Source organism: Melospiza georgiana, chromosome Z, assembly GCF_028018845.1.
Source record: "Melospiza georgiana isolate bMelGeo1 chromosome Z, bMelGeo1.pri, whole genome shotgun sequence".
Lineage (NCBI taxonomy): Eukaryota > Metazoa > Chordata > Aves > Passeriformes > Passerellidae > Melospiza > Melospiza georgiana.
Genome location: NC_080465.1, coordinates 52,482,070 through 52,501,797, shown reverse-complemented (window position 1 = coordinate 52,501,797; position 19,728 = coordinate 52,482,070). Strand labels below are relative to the sequence as shown.

At 39.0% G+C, this 19,728-nt stretch overlaps 1 protein-coding gene across 3 annotated transcripts in view; it reads left to right on the top strand.

Annotated features, from left to right (window-relative positions):
• Positions 1-19,728, top strand: part of GHR (growth hormone receptor) — a 118,612-nt gene that overhangs the window by 39,309 nt on the left and 59,575 nt on the right. For all 3 annotated transcript variants that reach the window (XM_058044407.1, XM_058044405.1, XM_058044406.1), the window contains exons 2-3: positions 3,774-3,858; positions 16,948-17,027. In XM_058044407.1, coding sequence (XP_057900390.1) covers positions 16,958-17,027 — 70 coding nt within the window. In that variant the 5' untranslated portion in view covers positions 3,774-3,858; positions 16,948-16,957. The remainder of the gene's footprint in view (positions 1-3,773; positions 3,859-16,947; positions 17,028-19,728) is intronic.

Here is a 19,728-nt window from a genome sequence, read left to right as displayed (position 1 = left end):
GCAACTTTTCAGCTAGATATGTAAATTCCACAGAATTGTGGAATCATGGAATTACTGAGGTTAGAAAGGATGCCTGGATATCATTTAGTCCAACCCTTGTGCTCAGAGCGAGATTTCATTAATGCAGTTGTGCTTTGAGTCCATTGGACTTTTGAGTATCCCTGGACTGTGCTTTGAGTCCATTGGACTTTTGAGTACCCCTGGACTCCACAACCTCTAAAAAATCTCTTCCACTGTTTTGTCCCCTCTTCAGTGAAAAAAGTCATTAATGGAGATTTAAACAGAAATTACTCTTGGGCTGCTGCTTTAGTGGCTGTGCCTCAGCTGGACTTTTTGCCATTGTCTGAAATCCTTTGAGCAGGGCATTTCAGCCAGTTTCCAGTACATTTCTCTAGTTTGTACTTCATCATTAAGATTGTACATGGGAGAGGTTCAAAAGCCTTTCCAGCTTTTTTTCAGCACTGGACCTTTCCTTAGATGCTTTTTTGAAGACTGAAAGAACTTCCGGCACATTTGAGTCCATTTGATCTTGTCCAGATTATTATTTTCTGGAAGGTTAGCTTAGGACATAATGAGAAGATAATAATGGGCAAAGATCGTCACGTCCCAGTTAAGGCACTGATGCATCTGGGTCTGTTTCTTATGTTGTGAAACAAACTAGTTTGGATGGGCCCTATCAGCTCAGTGCTGTAATCCTTTTGTTTGCCTTGTGGATTACAGTAATCAAATGTGCTTCTGTATCTCTGAAAAAAAAAAAAAAAAAAAAGAGCTTCACCTATATCAGTTATTCACGTGTATCTGTGTCACCCTTTTTCAAAGCTGCAGTATTTCCAAGAATCATTTTAAAGGGAGACTGCTAATAATTTTAACATCCAGCCTATTACCTTATGTACAGTAATGCCTGTTTTTCACACATAATGAACTGTCAGAGCCAAGTGCAAATATAGCTGATTTTGTGCTTGTATGGTTGTTCTAAACTGTTGCTGCCGGCATTTTTTGTGCTATCACCCCTTGCTGCTGCCACAGATAGAGTGACGCACTTCACCTGCAAGAGAGAAGTAACAATATCTTTATTGAAGTAAAACAGCCATTTCAGCCATTTAACAAAGTTTGGTGGTAAATGCGTCAGCAGTTTAACAATATTCAATGGCAAGATATACTTGATTTTTTACAGCACAGAGGATGGAGTCATACAGAACTGTCCAGGAGACCATCCTGTTGAGTCACAAGGTTCAAAGGACTCTGCTGTGTTCCAAATTTTCTGATGTGAGTTTAGTTGTGCCTGGATCCAGACTTAGTCCCAGGCTTGGTCAACACTTTATGGCTAAAGGATTGTAATTGCATAATCAATATTTTATGTCACTTAGGTAAAATTTTGAAGTTTAGCATGTTACTAATCACTTACCGAGAATCTTCTAAGGCAAGGAGTCTCTCAGCCCCAAGAATTAATGTAGAGAGGTGTCCATGCTGAAAGGGAGCTCCTGGAACACAGCCCCTTCTGTGCAGGAGAGCTGATCAAGCCTCAGTCTGCCCGCTGTTTATGGAGTAAGATGATTGACTTATGGTCATATTTGCACAGCAGCCGTATTTCGTTTGGCGCATGCTCAACTAGCCCTCAGCTGTTGAACAAGCCTCACAGGCCTTAGGTGTCAAGCAAGATTTATGGCCCTTAACTATTGTGTTGGTATCTGTGAGCCAGATGTAGTGTCACAGCCACCCCGGGTGGCTGTTGCACAAGCAGAAAGCGGCAGGGGTTGGACTACATCGCCACAGCTGCCAAGAGTGAAACAAAATGTTCTGAGTACAATCAGGTAATCAGAACTTAGGACATTTCCCTTTGTTGCCCATAAAGTAGCTGAGAGATCTTTTCTGCTGCTGAGCAGGGTTTCAAAATATTTTGGAAGGACTGCTGGAATAATTTTTTCTGTCCTATTGTAATAGGATTCTGACTTTGTCATATAAAGGTCATTTCCCCTTGTTAGTGCCACAGCGAGTGTTTTGAAAAAGGAATTTGTCAGTAGTCCTTAGTAGCTCACTTCAGTCAATAGCTGGCTAAGACTTTATAACTTTGTTCCACACTAAGCTGTCCTTTTATTTTTGGAAATGAGAGTTGTGGCTCACTGCTCAGTTATTCTGCCTGAAATTCCGAGTTCTTTCAAAAGTCCGAAATTAAATTAACACAAGACTCCTTGTAGAATTACATATGAATGTGGGACACAATCAGTAATATTCTCAGCCTGCCGAAATGTGAGCTGGCGCTTTCTAAAAAGTGTGATAATAGAATTTGGCTGAGCATATTATGGGGTAGACTAATGTAAAGACTTATAATGTAGGGGCTTGTTTATATGATGTGAACCAGGAGGGAACTGTGCTTACAGGTTTTACTTTGGATAATAGCACATAAGATGTTTTTTTTAATAGTAATACTACATGTTAGTCATGCTTTTGCATGGAAACGGCTTTCTGTTTATCTCAAATGTCTGTTCAGTTTTTCTCTATATTGAGGGATTTTCTCATTTGGCAGGTGGGGAGGGTATTGTTTTGAGGCTTTTTAGTATAAACTTAGAGGTGTCAGCCTTTTAAACATTGCACTATAGAAGGATTCCAGAGAAATATTGATGAAACTTTCACTCAAAAGCACATTTTGCTTTCCATTGTTTAGTGATCTGTCTGTACATTAAAATTATACACATAATAGATAGAAAATTCTGGGGGTACAAAAAGATTCTTGATGCTCTTTTTTCAGCTAGTGCTAACTCAGTAGAGGAAAATTATCTTCTAAAATGTTACATTTTTCTTTTCACGCAAGGGCAGTGTGACCCTAGGCATTCAGTTTGCATGTACACAGTAGTTCTTTAAACATTATTTGAGGGGTTTTGCAGTCTGATTTTTTTTCCCCCATGTTTTAAAGAGCTTGATGCTGTGAAATCTGGTCATCTTTTTGTAGTCCCACCCACTAGAAACCAGATTATTGTGAATTATTCAAATAATGTGAGCATTATTGGACTTTTAAAATATCTGACTTTTTAAAATGCCTTCAAAAGCTGACTTGAATTCTTGGGAAGAAGTAACTTTCCATGCTGAATTTATGTTATTTTTCTTTAACAGAGAAATGCTGCTAGTTAAGAACTCTTTTGGATGCTGCTGCTGTGCCAAAATATCGTGGCAGTGAAAATGTGCTTAGGAATTCAGAACATATCATGCTACTTTTTTAAATCAGTGTGCCATCTTCATGAGATTTAGACATCCTCCTTTAAGAGGGAAATGAAATGTTGTTTTCTTAATTTCACCAGCTTATAAATTACTGTGCTGTAATTCATTTTCTAAAGTGGCAGTAGGAGGAGGAGTTGTTGTTGTTGTTGTTGTTGTTGTTGTTGTTGTTGTGGTAGTGAGATACTACTCATCCTCTTAGTGGTTCAGAGATTACTTCCAGGGCAGCTGATTTTCACCAGGAATGTGCATTAAGAGTGAGTTGATCAGTCACCTTGACCTCTCTTTGCCTTTTGAGTATGTGTTCACGTTAATGTCAAGGCTGGCAGGGTGCTGTGGCTTGGCAGGCCTCGGCGGCGCGGGGCTGGGGCCCGGTGCAGTTTGAGTGAGCAGCCCAGGTGCTGCGCTCGGCGCCGCCGGGCACACGGCCCTGCTGGTGGCCTTCCCTCAGGGACAGCAGGACCAGGACACCAGCCTGGATTTTGTCATGGTGCCCTCCCACTGCAGGTGACCTTTGCTGTTCCAGAGCTCAACTCTTGTCTGTTTCTCCTGTTTCCATGAAGGTGCTGGGATGGCTGGAGAGGGTCGTGATCTGCAGTTGAGCTGAGGGAGGCGTGAAGCATTGTCCATCCCCTGCTGACATTTGAGGTAGGGTGATAATTTTTATCTTACCTGCGAGTGACTTTATTACCAGTGTTGGCTAAGCAGATTGATCAATAGTGTCCTTTAATACCCCAAAATAATCCACACAGATCCTAGGATTCATTCCTGCGGGAGGTGATACTTAGAATGTGCATTACACAAAATTCTGATTGGGATCTAATAGTCCTATTTTAATACCCAAAACAATCTAGATATATGAATTAGGGCTGTGAGATTCAGTCCTGATTAAATTGATGACTTCAAGCCCATCTGTCAATCTCTAGTAGCCAGCATTTGAGAGAGAGGGCTGGGTGACTCTTTGAAGTGGTTAAAAGCCATTTTTCCTTGTCAGAGAAAAATTATTATACTGCATTTTAACAAGCCATTTCCCACATAGAGTGCTATTTAGGATATTAATTAGCTGAATTTAAATGCACACTATTGAAACAAATAGAGAAAAAAATCTCTATTTTATGAATGAGAGAGAATGTGAAAAGGCCTATAAGAACACTGTAGGTAGCAAATTATGGTTTAAATAACACTTAATAGTGTCATTGAATTTGAATATACATATTGGTTTTAATTAATGTTTAATTCATTGGTTCTCTCCTGTGTTATTGAAAGTCTAATCAGAATACAGTGGTGTAAATTTGAATTGGACATCACAGAAATATCTAGTGTATAAGGCATTCAGACCCGTGGTTGCTCATGGCGTGAAGCTGAAAAGCTGTAATCTGGTGTTAAATTGCTGCATGAGACTTTACAGCTGCTATCTGAACTGAACTGGCTATTCCTGTCTAAGTGTACATAGTTGTACTGTCATTAAATAGAAGAGAAATTATAGATATTTCTAGCTTCAGTTTCTATAACAGTAGGTAAAACTTGCTATTCTATGTCTATGTTTTTTATGTTTCTGAAACCAGATGGTATAGCCCTAGATTCATTCATGCACCTTGGATCTCTGCTTGGAATATTTACCTATATGAATTTTACCAAGGAAATGAGAAGGTCAGAACAGTGAACAGTTACTTGTAAAAATGCTTGTAAAAGTATGCATAAATTAGTCATTAGCGATGTTCTTAACCAAAGCCTTCTTTGTTGTGGTTACCATGCTTTTTCATACAGAGTTCAGCACACCTAGAAACCAGTTTTTGAATTACTTCTGTTATTTTATAGCTGAAACATGGCCAAACAACCATACAGAAAACTGCTTCTGGGCTCTGTTTTCTTGGCTTCCTGTGCCCAGGGAGTGATTTGATCCATAGTTAAACTGCCCGTTCCTGATTCCTCTGTGAGCTGCCTAGAACTAGAAGGACACAGCTTAGACACGGGGTCTGGCTTTGCTTCTGAGCTCCACCACAAACTCACTCGGGCTCTGTCACCTTCTGTAACCTTGTTGTGTTTCAGTTTCCTGTTTGTAAATGAAGGCTAATACTTATGAACTTTCAGAAGGGACCAAAAGATCCCAATCCTTCGGAAGTGCTATTTGCACAGTGCTTCTCATCTTTGATGTCATGTTGACGTGGTGTTACCAGGGGAGAATTTAAACCTTTTGCATTTATGTGTGACTGATTTTTATTCTTTCAAGTATATGAATTTAGTCACCAGTTAATGAGTGTGATTACTGAAGAAAAACTTGTATGCAGCAAATGAACTAAAAATAAGGACTGATTTATGCATCAGGGCAATTCAAAACTCTGTCTGCTGTGATATTCCACAGTTTTAATAATGTCGGGAAACATATATGCTATGAGGAAGTGATTTATTGAATATTGCTGTACAATTTGTGTTGAGCCTGACAGCAGTCAGTCTCATCACACTTAAGTGAACATGGCTCCTGTCACACGGTTGGTGTGATTGGTGTCATGCATATTTTACCAGATAGTATCATTGCTAATGATAATTAAAAAAAAAAAAAGATTAAATGGTTTTATGTATATATTTTTTTATTTTAAATTTTTTAAAAGTTTCTCTTAAGATGAAAGTCTTTGTTCTCTCCAATAGTACAGCTTCCTGTGATATAAAATTAATTCAGTACAAGAACTACAAAAAAGGAACAGTCCTGCTCTTTCCCTTCCATGCTGACACTTTCCACATGGCATGTGAGTGAGACTGCCATTCAGAGCCCAGGGCTGAGTGATGTGAGGGTGTTTAGTGGTGGCTGATTAAAGGGAGAGAGCCAGTTCTTAAGCCTTTTGCTAACAGGCCTCTCTTGCTTCCTGCTTTAGTATAAAAATGCATACTAGGGCAAGGCTCCTAGTCAGGCTTCAGAGAAGTTGAGTGATGTGCTAGATGAGAACAGCCCCCAGCAGGGCTTTACAAAACTCCCTCCAATATCCTGCCCTTTAGTCTGCTCCTTTTTTTGAATGATATATCTGAGATCTAGCTTGGTATGGGATTTATATTTGTGAATAGACAGCACAGAGTGGGTTTGTGCCTGAGAAATACTTAGATTGGTGGTTGTGGGTGAAGCCCCAGAGTCTGTGAATTTTATCTGTAAATATCTATTTCCTCATGGTCCCATGCAAATAACAGCGACAGCAGTGGAAAAATGTGGGTGCATTTCCCGTTTTTAATGAACAGTTGAATGTGCTCCAAAGTTTCACTTTTTTAATGAGTTGGTATTGTGATGGAGTTCCTGCAGAGAAGGAAGTCATAAAATCAGTGAAGGCAGTGGTGCTGTCGCTTCGCCAGCCAGCCAGCTTTGCACGGGGCAGCTCTGTTGTTTGTAGCACCTGTTTATTGCATAGTATCCCATTTTGATCAGTCCAAACTTGATGTGCTTTATGTGTGATGTCTAAAATCAAATGCTGTAATGCTGAGCTATGATTGCTTTGGTCTCTGACATTTGAAAAGTGGTATATGTGGTATGATAGGCTTACATCCACTACACCGGTGTTACTACAGCTAAAGAGCACAGTTCATTTCTGTTGTTTGTGGAAGAGCTATACACTTATTAAGATGGCTTTTCTAGTTGCTTGAGTGTTTCAGATGAGCTTTTCTTTCCTCTTAATTGCAATTCTTTCCATCTTAATGCAAACTGTCAGTTTGGTTGGTTTGTTTGGTTTTGGGTTTGGAATTTTTTTTAATCCACTACAGCTTTATTTTGTGTTGGTGAGATGGCTGGCCGTGTATGCACAAGACTGTAATATTCTGTGGTATATAAGGGGGGTGTTGTAGTCCATGCTTTACTCTGCTGCTAGGCTGAGGTTTAAATGCAGGCAGGTTTAAATGTTCCTCTTCCCAATGTGTCCCTTTCTCTGTCTTTTAAATGGATAATGCCACTGATTCCTGCTGCTGGCTGCTTCCGGATTTGCTGATGGAAAATACTATCTGGCATAGTATTAAAATTAAAATACCTCATTATAAATTGGTCTGTCAAATTATCTTTAAAATTAATATGGTTGTTTCTGTGGCTTATTTTGCAGACACTTCTTAATTTCTTCATTGGTGAAGTTTTCTTACGGGAAATGATGGGCATTGGAACAAAGCTCTGTCAGTTTCCAATGTGCATTTTTAATCACAGCCTGGCATTTCTCTTTATGTCTTAACAGGTAATGAGCTGTTAAGAGAAAGCCATCATTGTATTGCTATGATAGCTGCAGGTGCCCACGCAGATTTACTAGGAGGTAAACTCTCTGAACCAGTAACTCTTCAGTAGATCGTTAACTCTAGAGATTACCAAGCATGTCTGTTTGGACTATGCACCTTAAAAAGCAGGCTGGCTTCATCACTCAATGAGCAATCCAAACTTGTCTCCCCTTCCTTAATAATCAGTCATATTTCAAAGCTGGATCCCATGTTACGTACCCTTCTACCTCTCCAGAGCAGGAAAAAAGGCTTTCCATGAGCCTTCCCGTACTTCCTGCTCATCAGATCTAACCCATGCTCATCTGCCTCACAGGATGGAATCTCACCCTCTCATATGTAAAAACTCAGGATATAAATATATATTTATATATATATAGAGACAGAGACAGAGACAGAGACAGAGACAGAGACAGAGACAGAGACAGAGACAGAGAGAGGATGTAAATGATGAGTTGAGTGCTTGTGAAGGTACACCTTCAGGTTTCATCAAAACACCAATATGACTGTGTGCATGTGTGTGTTAAGTATGTGCAAGCACATGACACAAACCAGACCCCACTTATGCTGCTTCCTTGGGAAGAATTCTTTTAGGGCCTGTGATAACTGAAACAGCTAAAATAATGCCATTGTATGTTGCAAAACGTGGATTGGAAGAAGTTCCTTGAAGGCCATGAAAAATCAAGCCGTGTACACAGTTTGTGCACTTTCGGTAAATTCTGTCAGCAAAAAAGCTAGTCAGGCTCCCTATATTTGGAAATACTAGACACTCTAGCCTTGGAAAAATCTCCAATTAAAAATTAGCAGCATTCCTCCTACAGCTCTTGACCTAAAAGGCGTCATCAACAGCCGTATCATAAAAATGCGTATCAGAAGTGATTGTTTCAGTATAAAGGTTTTAGAGATCCTGTTTGGATGGTATCTAAAAATGCTCATATGTTTTTAAGCCACTTTGGTAAATGTGGGCATAGTATGTGTGATGCTTCATCAAAACATACTTTAAATTTAAAAGTTGGGTATTTTGTATCCCAGGTCTTACCAGCACAGGTGGAGACAGAAGTTAACAGACTTTTAAAGAATTTTATGAAAGGTTTGAACAGAGATCATCTTTTCTTTACAAGCTATTTCTTACCTCATGAAAACTTGTTTTGGCAGCACAGCATTTAAAAATACTGAATGATCTTCTCCACTTGCTCGTTTCATTCAGCGCTTATTTCAACTTTTTGCTGATTTTCACAATTAAGGATCTAGCTCCAAATCTCTCTATGTGTTAAACTATGAAGTAGTTTAAGCAGCTGTTGAATGCAGTAGCCTACTTTTTGGTAGATGCCCACCATTTCTATATTCAGGTTTGTGTGGACTTAAAGTGCCAAATCAGCAACAAATAGGGGAGGGAACAATGGTGGTATGATCACAGAGAGGGCACATGGAAAGCCAATCATACTGTTTCTTATTAAAACATAACTTCTTAAACATTATTTAATTTTGCTTGCAGTTATTGTGAAAAACAGTTGCATTGAATAGGTGTGCTTATATGTTAAATCTGAATCACTTTAACTGAAATTTAAAGTTGGCTTCAGTCTGCATATTACAGACTCAAAATATATGAATATACGTCATATCTTAAACTTGCATGAGCTGCAGGACATACAAAACTGCAGTAAATTAAAATGCAGTGATTGCTGTTACACCTTCCGTCAGGAAGATACTTTTCCTGCAGACCAACTGATAAGTAAGTATGTGAGTAGTGCTTGGAGTCCTGAGTGGTCATGCAGAAATGCACTCAGAAATGCTTTGTCTGTCATTCACGAGCTTTCACTTACCGTGCTATTTAAGTTAATGACTTCCTAAATGCCATACAGGCTCTGTTATGTAGTCTTTAATCTGATTAGGAGCACACTAATAATTTAGCATGCGATTAAACCGTATAATTAATTTGTCCCATGGTAATGAGCTGTTAAGTAATTCCGTTAGTCTAGGCTAAATATCAGGCCTTGAACTTAAATTTTACAACTTCTTGAGGATTTTTTTTTCCTAGAAGAAATGTGGTTTTTTTTTAAATAAGTACTATTTTAAATTAAAAGCCTGCTAGCTCTGATTTCCTGAAATTGCTCTTTGAGCAAAAATGGCTGGCTATTACCAAACTGTTCCAAAATAATGAAACTCTTAGTGATCTCGAGTGAAATAGAACTGGATTACAGCCAAGCATTTTTGAACAAAGCATTCTCAATTTCTTCCAATCACCTTGAACTCAAACCTGCCTTGCAGACTTCAAAGAGCAATATAAGGAAATCAGAGGGAGCAGGATTTTCATGTTATAGAAGAGCTCCAAGAGATCAGATGTGGATTTATTCATGATATGTGCTGAAACCTAACAATATATTTGCCCAAGTACCAGGTAGTATTTTTTTAATTCAAGCAATAATGCAGATACTGGCTTTCTCCTGGCACACATCAGAAAGCTTGCAGAGATTGTCCTGACTGAACAGTGCAACTGACCTGCTGTGTAATGATGATCCAACAGCACATATAAAATGGTAATTTGTTATCAAGCATAAAATAATCTTGTCTGTTTTCCCTCATGTTCCAGCCTAAACTCACAGTGCTGTCGCACAGGTTGCTTTGCACCATGTTTCCTGTGCTTCATTATTTTTCCCTAATTTCTGTGAGGTGCTAAGCTCTCTCACCATACTAGGAGAATTACTTAGCCATGCTCTCATGTTAAATGTATAATCTTGCCTGCTTAAAATCAGATGTTTTTTACTGCTTTGCTGGATTGGGTCCACACTGCTGTAGTCCTGATGGGATTTGAACTTCAATGCCAGCAAGGCAATGAAGAGCTTTTGCTTTGTGGTTTGGGATTTTTTTACAGAGCTGGAAATACCGTTTAATTTCTTTATGTAAGATGTGAATAATTATCTCAGTGAAAGGCTAGTGAGTAAAATCACAATTTTTTAGTGCAGATTACTGCAGATACAGACTTAGATATTTCTCTTTGCTTTCTTAACATGATATTGGACATTAAATTGGATACATTATATTTCTTCAAACAGACTGGAATATACATTTGCTTCTAGCACTTTTCTTTGCAATTCATTGTACAGATAACAAAGCAAAGAGCAGAATTTTGTCTTTTGGATGACTGCTATCTAATAATAACTAAATAAATACTAATAATAACTAAGTTACTAATAATAACTAAAACAAACCCCAAAAAACCAAAAAATCACCAAACCGAGAAGCCTTGGAAGAATTGGTACTATAAGTCGAGAAAGTGTTTTTAGCCTGAAAAACTTAGATTCTCACAAATAGGCCTGAATCTTCCTTAATGATACAATTATATGTAAAGCTGAGTATCTGCTCAGGAATTCCCATCTGCATGTTATGCAGCTAAATGTTTGCACTTTCATCTGAGATGCATTTATTTCACTGCTTTGATCAGTTTGGGGGGCTGAAAGGCAAACAGAGCAGTTGAGTCTTTTCCAAGTTCAATTTTTTCTATCTGTGTAGTAAACAGTAACTTAAGACTATAACTGCAATCCTCTTTTTAGGAACTGTTTTCTGATGGAGAGATCTACTAGTCTAAGAGCTGTGTACCTAGTCCATTAGGTTACTGCTGTCAAAGTACAGCACATTTTATTGTAAATAAAGAAGTGATACTTCATTTGCCACAGCCATCCTTAGAGTTATTAGCCAAGCTTTTGGAGAATGACTTTAAAGAGCTTTCAGTACAACCCCAGAGAAATGTCCAAATGTGGATTCACTGAAGGGCTCCTTAACCATATCAAAGAACTGATAATTATTTGGCCTGTTACAAGTTTAAATCAAAGTAATTAATAGACACATGGATCCATAGAAAAAAGAAACCCACTAAAAGCATTAAAAGTGTCTCTTACAATAGACAGAGAAATAAACTGGGTGTTGAAATTAAAATTTAATATACTTCTCTATTCCAAAATCGTAAGTTTGTATAGGGAAAGATATTTTTAAAATTCAAAGTGAGAAATTAATTCAATAGATTCTATTTGCAATTTTAACATTTTAACACTTGAAATCACTATAAATTATTTAGCTGACATAAAGACCTAATTAATAGAGTTGCTTCTGCAGGTTTAGTTTGTATTTATAGTGTACTTTTTTAAAGTCCTCAAATTTGCATAAAAACATGTATAGTAAGTGCAACTTTATGTTTCTTTTTTTGTTAAGATTTTGACCTTTTTTTAAGTGAAATGTACCATTTGTGAGGTGTTTGTTTGGTTGGTTTTTTAATTTGGAATACATAACTTCTGCTTCTGTGGTATCATTCATTGATCTTTTTATATCCAGGATAACAGTATGCAATAGGTGAGTGGTGTGTTCCTCATATCAGCTGAGACAATTTGTTATCTCTGTTTCTTACTGTGGCTGAGTATAGAGCCCTGATGAGGGCTGTGTAAAAGCAGGCACTCGTCCAAGGGCTGCTGATGACTTAATCAAGCCATAACATCAGCAAGCAAGGGAAGAAGGCTTTAAGTCCATTGCAGTTTTAGATTGTGTTGATCGGAAGGGCTAAAACTAATTTCAGTTGCAGCATGACTCCATCCTGTTGGCACTCAGGGGAATGAGGGTATGCAGGCAAAGTGATTTCAGCTATGCACTATCAGCCAAAGCGATGGGAATGTTTTTAGGCAAGCACAGAAAGATTACCTCTTGGTGTCACTGGTCATGCCCTGAAATAACTTTTAAGAAATGTTCACACTGTGAATAATAAAGGCCTTTCACCCAGAAAAATTCTGCACAGGTAAATGCATACATATTTGGTAGTTGCAATAAAGAAGATTCAGATCTGGGGAGCCTGGAGTTATGTTCCCTTCTCAACACTTATTCTTATTTGGTGGTGGATCTGCTGGTGTATATTCTCATGCATGGCATACTCTTGTGCTATTGCCTCTTTCTGATCTAATGGAATGATGAAACCGCAATGTATGGAAAACTCTTCAGATTAATCTTCACTCAGTAATTTTGTGGTTTGGTTTGCAGCAGAGAGGCTGCTTTTTGTCCTGTGCTAGCTGCAGAGATGCTGCTGTTGCAAGCCGTGCTAAAAGGGAGGGAGGGGGTTACTGGGGAGAAACTGTCATATTTGGAGTACCCTGAATTAATGGTCATGGCAAAAACAGAAGTGCCATAATAGGTACGTTTCAATGTCCTTGTCCTCCTCTTTCCTTCTGGTTCTTTCAGGTTCGGAAACTATGTAAAGGTCAAGATCTCAGTTCAAGCAAGTTTTTCTTATAAGAAGGTCTCCTTCTGGTTTACTTTGAGTGTTAACATTTTTACCTGACCAGAGTAGATGGAAACAACTCAGTGTACTGTGACTAAACTGTTTCTTTTCTCAGGGAGCTTCTTAGCCCAGTTTTGCCTGTTTATGCTGACTCTGTTCATGTCCCACTGGAGAGATGTTGTGTTTAAATTCACTTGTGATTGACCTTACTCCAACATTGCTATAGAAAAAGGCCAAGATATTTTTTTTATCCTTTTTATAACTCCTGGCTCTCTTTCTGTACTGAAGTAATTAGCCTGAGCTGACCTCTAGCCAAATGTTTCTGTGGTCAAGTTTCAGCTGGCTTGAGGACAGTCAGCTGCTGTAATTTTTTTTTTTCCTGATTTTAACTCTGTTCATTCTTGCAGGCTGCTGGAGTTTGGTAAGACATAGAATATAATTCTTTAGAATAGTATGTTTCAGAAACTTTAAGGTTTGGGATTTTTTTTCTGTTGAATAAGAGGCACTTTATTAGTGCCATTTGTCTTTCATAGGCACATAGGTTAGGTGTTGGGAGGTAAATACTACTGGATTGTAAAAGGTCAGTTTTGTCCTAATGCCTGCAGAGAAGCTGTCTCTTGCTTGGTTAGCAGAGAAGCGTCTGGACAGTACTGCTCCTATTGACAGCAAGCTCTCAAGAATGCTTAGAGGAAGGGCAGTGGGTCATTATGGAACAGATCTTCAAGAACTTTCTGCAAGGCAGTAGTTGTCTGATGGTGATGCAGGTGGTACCTCAAAGAACCCTTCTCTCAGAATTTTTATTCTGTACCACCAAAAGTGGTATTGTGATGGGGCAGTTGCTGCTTTCCACCAGATTTTCTCCCATGAGCCTGGAGCCATGGCAATGTAGCTCTCACTTCATCTCAAATACTGCTAGAAGTGGCTGTCATAACTGCAGCCCAGCCGAGCTTATGGTGTTTGTGCTGGATGCAGAGGTCACGTCCCTGCTGCTTCACACCCTGTGCAGAGCTCCATTTGCCTGGGTGAGGCCTTGAGTACAAGCCCTATCCCAAGGGCTCTGGGTTGCAGCTCCAAGGAGATAGAACAACTTGGCCTTTTACAGAGGCTCTTGCACAAAGGGTGGAGCATCATGCATCCATATTTTCAGGGCAGTTACTGTTTTTGAGCTCAGTCCTATCCATATTAGGTATGTTCAGAGTATACCAGTTGGATATTATTTACTGACACAACTTGTCTGAATGGATAACTCAGTGGGATATCCCATGTGGTTTTAGGCAAAGCCAAGACAGTGTTTTGTCTTGCTGAGATTCTGGAATTTGTGAGAGTCCACTGAAGAAACATAATTTGTTTCTATACTGTGTTTTACTAACAGAAGGGCAAGGGATGAAGCAGCAATTTTGTTCATTTCTGATGTTTAGGAACACAAGTTAATCCTGTGCCCTGTTTCAGAGTGATGGTTGTTTTTGTCAAGGCCTGTGGCTGAGCAGGGCATTTTTCAATAATTGTAGAATTGCTCTTAAACAAGTAATAGCTACTGCTGGAGGGTGGCTGTGCCCTCCCCTCCACTTGACTGCTCACTCCCATGCCTGTGCTGCCCCAGCTCTGCTCCTGGGCTGTGTCTTTGGGGAGTCCTGATAAAACAGGTCTGCAAACAGGTTCATTATAATAATGGTTTATGGATTAATTTTGACTAGAACAATCTCCTGATGGAGTTCACTGTGTTGCAGGTATGTAAACAAGCCTACCACTGCAGGGGGGAACAGCAGTACTGGAAGAGGATAACAAGACCTTACTGAAGTGCAGTGTGTTTGTTGACATCTGTGATGTGTTTCCAGGCTCCTGGGTTAGTGCTTCAGCTTCTAAACCTTCCAGACTCTTCTTGGAAGGAGACTGAAATGGCTACCAGTCAGGTGTCCAGGGATGGAGGGGATAGTCATGCTGTGACAGCTGCACGTGGGGACCAACCCTGGTCCTACCAGAGTTGTTTGGTGTGATTATGAAAAGTGAAACAGTGTTGAAAAGTGAATGATGGATTCTGATCACATTTGTTTTCACAGGAGGACTCCTGTGAGGATTTGGCCTTCTCTTGTGGCTGTTACTAGGCAGGAAGAAGTAGAAAGACTTGGAAAAAAAGTAGTCGGAAGATTAACAGAGGCTGATGGATGTGGGAGAACAGGAAAGTGGGAATAGGAAGGCAGCATGTCATGCCTGGGTACTTGGAAAGGAGAGTTGTAAATAAAGTGATGTTGTTCTCAGGCCTGTGAAAGAGGAAATAAAACTTTAGGGAGAAAGCGGAAGAGCAGAGTGGGAGAAGAGACTGATGGGTATACGTTGTGTAACAGGAGAAGAATTGACAAACACAGAGGCACATTTTTGTAGTAGATTAATTAATAACAGATAGTAAGAATCCTGTAAACAAGAGTACAGATGAAGCAGGAGGACCAGTTGAGCTACCTGAAAATTTAGCTGATCTCGGATGAGCCTTGTACTGTGGCAATGTAGCTCCTCTGCTGAGATTTAGGAGGAACTGTTGGCCTGTGGTTTGCTTTATTAACTTTGTCCCAGGTCTGTGCATTCCAACAGCTGCAGTTGTCACTTCTCCTGGTCCTGCTCCCCAAGTTGTCTCACTCCTACACTGCCCCAAATCCTCACTAAAGCACTTCTCTTTCTTCCTTTCTTCCTCTCTTCCTTTCCTCTTTTCCTCCTTTCTTCCCCCCTCCTCCATCGATCCCTCCCTCCGTGCCCCCCTTTGGTGTGACCCATGTCTGCCTGGCCAGAAAAAAGTCCTGCAGGTGCTTGGGCAGTCCAAAGAGCTCCTATAGCTCTTCTCTTGGTGTAGTAGTCCCATGCCCACTCAGGCTGGCCCAAGCTTGTCTGGGTGGTGCTGCTGGGCATCCTTGTCCTGATGTGTGTGAGATGGGGAGCATTTCCTGGCTTACCTTTGCAGGTCTGGCTTAGGTTCTGCTAGTATAGAGCAGTTTGAGTAAATGCCAACTCATGGAGATGGTAATAGTTCTGGGTTTTTTCTGCACTGTGATTCCATCTGCTCTCTTAGTGTAAGAAAATTGAGGGAATTACCATTTAAATTCAGCATTACTATAGTTTTACATACTCTACATTCTTGTGTTTTATGGTCTTTAACCTTATTCAAACTTTGATAACTGTACTAAGCAACTGACTAGTTTTTGACACCCAGATTTGATAGCGCTGTTACTTGATAACTAACACCTACGTCGAGATTGTTACTCATTAGTTGGCTTTGGACACTTGTCGTTTAATCTCCTATTAGAAAGAAGATTAGAAAGAAATAAATAAAGAAGAAAGAAATAAAATCTCTAAATGAAAACAGTCCAGTGTAGAATCAATTTGTCATACCAGTTTACAGTCAGATGTGGAAGTGGAGCTATTCTCTCTCTGCTGCCTCTCTGAGAGAGGTGTTAGTGTATGGTGCTGGTTTGATGCCACAGAGCAAAAAAAATGCTGCCTGACTTGTTTAAATATCCATGCTCATTTTAGCATGTATGTTGTAGGTTTAGTTTTGAAGGTCTCTGGTAATCTCCATGGCTATAAATGGTCAGGTTATAATCCATGGTATGGATGTTTTCCCCATACTTCCTATGGACACCTCAGTAGGTTTTTGGGAGCAAGGTGTCATCTTGTGCAGGTGTCTGCACAATCTGCAAGTCCAGCACAGAGCAGCTGCTGCCCTTCACCATTGTTACTATATGCTGGTGATAATGGCAAGAGCAAAGTAGAGCCTCAAAACAGGATTGTGTGATGGGGTTGTACGATGTGTGTACATATGTGGCACAAGTGAATTAAGGAAAACAAGGAGTTTGCTTTTTTGGGGGAAGTTGTAATGCCCTGGTTTAGTTTATGCTGGTTTATGCTGGGATTTGCATTCTTGGATGTTTTAAAGTCATTTGCAGATGTAGTCTATCAATTGACAATACTGATTTTTCCTCCCTCTGTATTTAATGAGAAATCAAGAAAATACTTGATTTTTCCTCCCTCTGTATTTAATGGACTAGAAACACATAAGCTACTTCTCTTGTAAATACAGTATTTACTATCTGTTCCAGACTGCAAGATGATGTATTGTTTTATGAGGCAATGAACAATAAACTAAATCCACTTCTGGTTTAAATCCAATCAAAAATTCAATAAAACTAGATAATAGCTTAAATGTCGTATCAGATTAGTAATATTTACTTGTAAAGAAACTCTCTTATTGTCTTTTCATATTACAGAGTTAGGAGTATGGATCTTCGGCATCTGCTGTTTACTTTGGCACTGATCTGTGCAAATGACTCACTTTCTGCAGGTGATGGTAAGTTTTATGATGCCTTTCCATGCCTTTATGTGTGTAGATGTATAAATATGTAGCTTTATTTAAATCATATTTTTATATTGAATTTTCAATGACTGTGCAACTTTCTTGATTGCAGTAACCCAGGTACCTAACGTGACAAATGCATCAGTTAATCTTTTTGCAAACATAGTGGGTGAGGTTGGGACACCTTGCGAAATGAAGGTGAATTTCAAAGACAGTTTTTGATGTGTAAGCAAGATGAAATTGAAAGAATGAAAGAATTGTATGGGATTAGTTCGTTTTTTTTTCCCTAAAAAGTCTTCTAGCATATTCATATTTTAATTTTAGTATATTAATATCTTAAGTGTAGGACTTAGTATAAGTATAGGACTAAGTATTTAGACATACAGGATAAGCATTTGAAGACTGTATGCTTTGAATCTCAGGCTAGTAGGAACAAGTTTCATAAGAAATAAACTTAGTAATTCTTGGGTGGAGATTATGGGATTTCAAAAGAACATGTACCCTTAACCAGGCAGCTGGGACTGGTGTTTAACTCATTTAACAAAACACACGAACTTCAATGGGACTTGCATGTTGTGTCAGATTGATCTGCTTATGCTTGCTATGATCTAATTAACTAAAGAAGTGCAGCTCAACCTGGTCAGCTCTGTACTGTTCTGGTTTTCAGAACAGACAGCAGTAACAGTTTTCCATAATAATTAATTTTATGCAGACATGTCGCTGCTTCTTGCAAAGCTACAGAGCAGCTGCAGCTCTGTAAACAGGTGCCCCTCCTGACTTAGCAGAGCAAGTCAGAAAGGGCAGTTTGTCAGGAAATTTTATTAAAGGGATGAAAACAGCGTCCACAGCTAACTCTAAATAAAGTGATATAATTTTCAGTGAAATTTTCTGACATCTCAATTTTTTTTTTCTTTAGGTCCATACTTTAGTTTTACTGACTGCAAATTAAACATCTATAGACTTGCAAGCCATGTAACATCAGCCTTTCTAGTGCTAGTTTTGAAGTATGGTAGTAAGCCTAAAGGCAATGACATAGTTGCCTGTAGTCATAACTGGCTCACATTTTAAAGGTTTAGCCATAGCTCTTTGTCTTGATACAGTTCTGTATTTTCTTGGAGTTGCATACTTTGAATTTCTAGGTGTCTTGTATACATTGAAGCACTGGAGAGGCATATGAGGTGTTACTTGGATGTTAATGGAGACCTTAAACTAAAATAGGAAATAATTAAAACTCAGGTGATCAGTTCTCAGACAATTCTTCTATAAAGTTCATTCTGTTTATTAACAAACAGGTTTGGATACAGAAAATACAAGTGTCTGTTTTTTTACTTCTATGCACGTGGCTCAAATGCTTGTCCTCTGTGCTAAAGAGAATCTGTAAGGCTGCTAGTTAAGACTTTTTTTTTAACATTTACCAAACATATACACATGCACCAGCTCCTATTCATTGCAACCACAGAAAAGTCAGTAGAACAAAAATTAATGTATCCTGACTTCATCCTTTCCCCCGCTATGTCTGCATTTTACAGTAGACATTCAACAGTCAAAAATATTCCCCAGGGCAGTCTACTGGACCAACTGATTTCTCTCTTGAGTTTTAAGAGCACATGATTGTTATATGATCCTTGGCAGATGAGCTGTGGTCCAGATGTCCTAAGTGCAGTAAAAATTATTGTTATAAATAAAACTTGACCATAGCATCGTCTTTGTGTGACTTTGTCAATGTTGATGAAATAGTAATTTCTATGAGATTACCTTCAGAACCAAATAATTAAGAATATTTTGGTTGTTTCTGTGCTTAAATACAAGACACAGTACTAAATATTTATGTTCTGATTTGTTGTGCTAATAAAGATTGTGTGTGTGAAGGGAATTGCTTTTTTTAGTGATTGCTATTGATTTAATTGCTTCTAATTCTTTGGGCACATGCACAGTGAGAATGTCAGAGAAGGAAGTATAAATTGAGCAGCAGTATTTGAGATAACAGTATGAAAGAACATCCATTTGCTGTTCTTTTTTTGATTTAGGACAGAGTATTAGACAAGATCTGTTTATTACATGTTTGAGATTTTTTCTCCCATGTGAATATGCTCATATCTACCAAAGTTCTCATGAAGATCCAGCCCCACTCAGGTCATGAATCCTCACAATCTTCCAGTGCTCTGCCCAGCACAGTCTTGCTGAGACCTTTGTATAAAGTTCATTAAATGTGCTCTATACTTGTACCATATCTGATATGTTGCCTGGTGACTGGATCTATGGTGTCATGATTCCCTAAAAAAATCACTTCAGTAGTTCTATTTCTTCTGGCAGCAGAAGAGATAAAAATTACATATGTTTTTTAGTCTTGTACCAAAGCCCAGTACTGAACCAGTGTAGTATAGACTTGCACGTGGGATACCTACATGTCTTGAAAGTAAACAAAGTGCAAATTCAGCTTTACAAGAGTGCTTGGAGTTGGCTTTGTGTGCCATGGGGTCAGATCCACCCAAGATAGAGTGAAATCCCATACAAGTTTCCTTCTGGCAGGATCAAGGATGTGAGCCCAGCAGTTGGCTAGGCAACTGCACAGCATTTGAGACCAGATATTGGACATTTAGTCACCTGTTTCCTGTCTCCAGGCTGGTATCCACTTCCGCTGGAGGTTTTCTATTGATTTAGCTTGTTTTTCATGCTCTCCTCTTGCAAAGAAGCT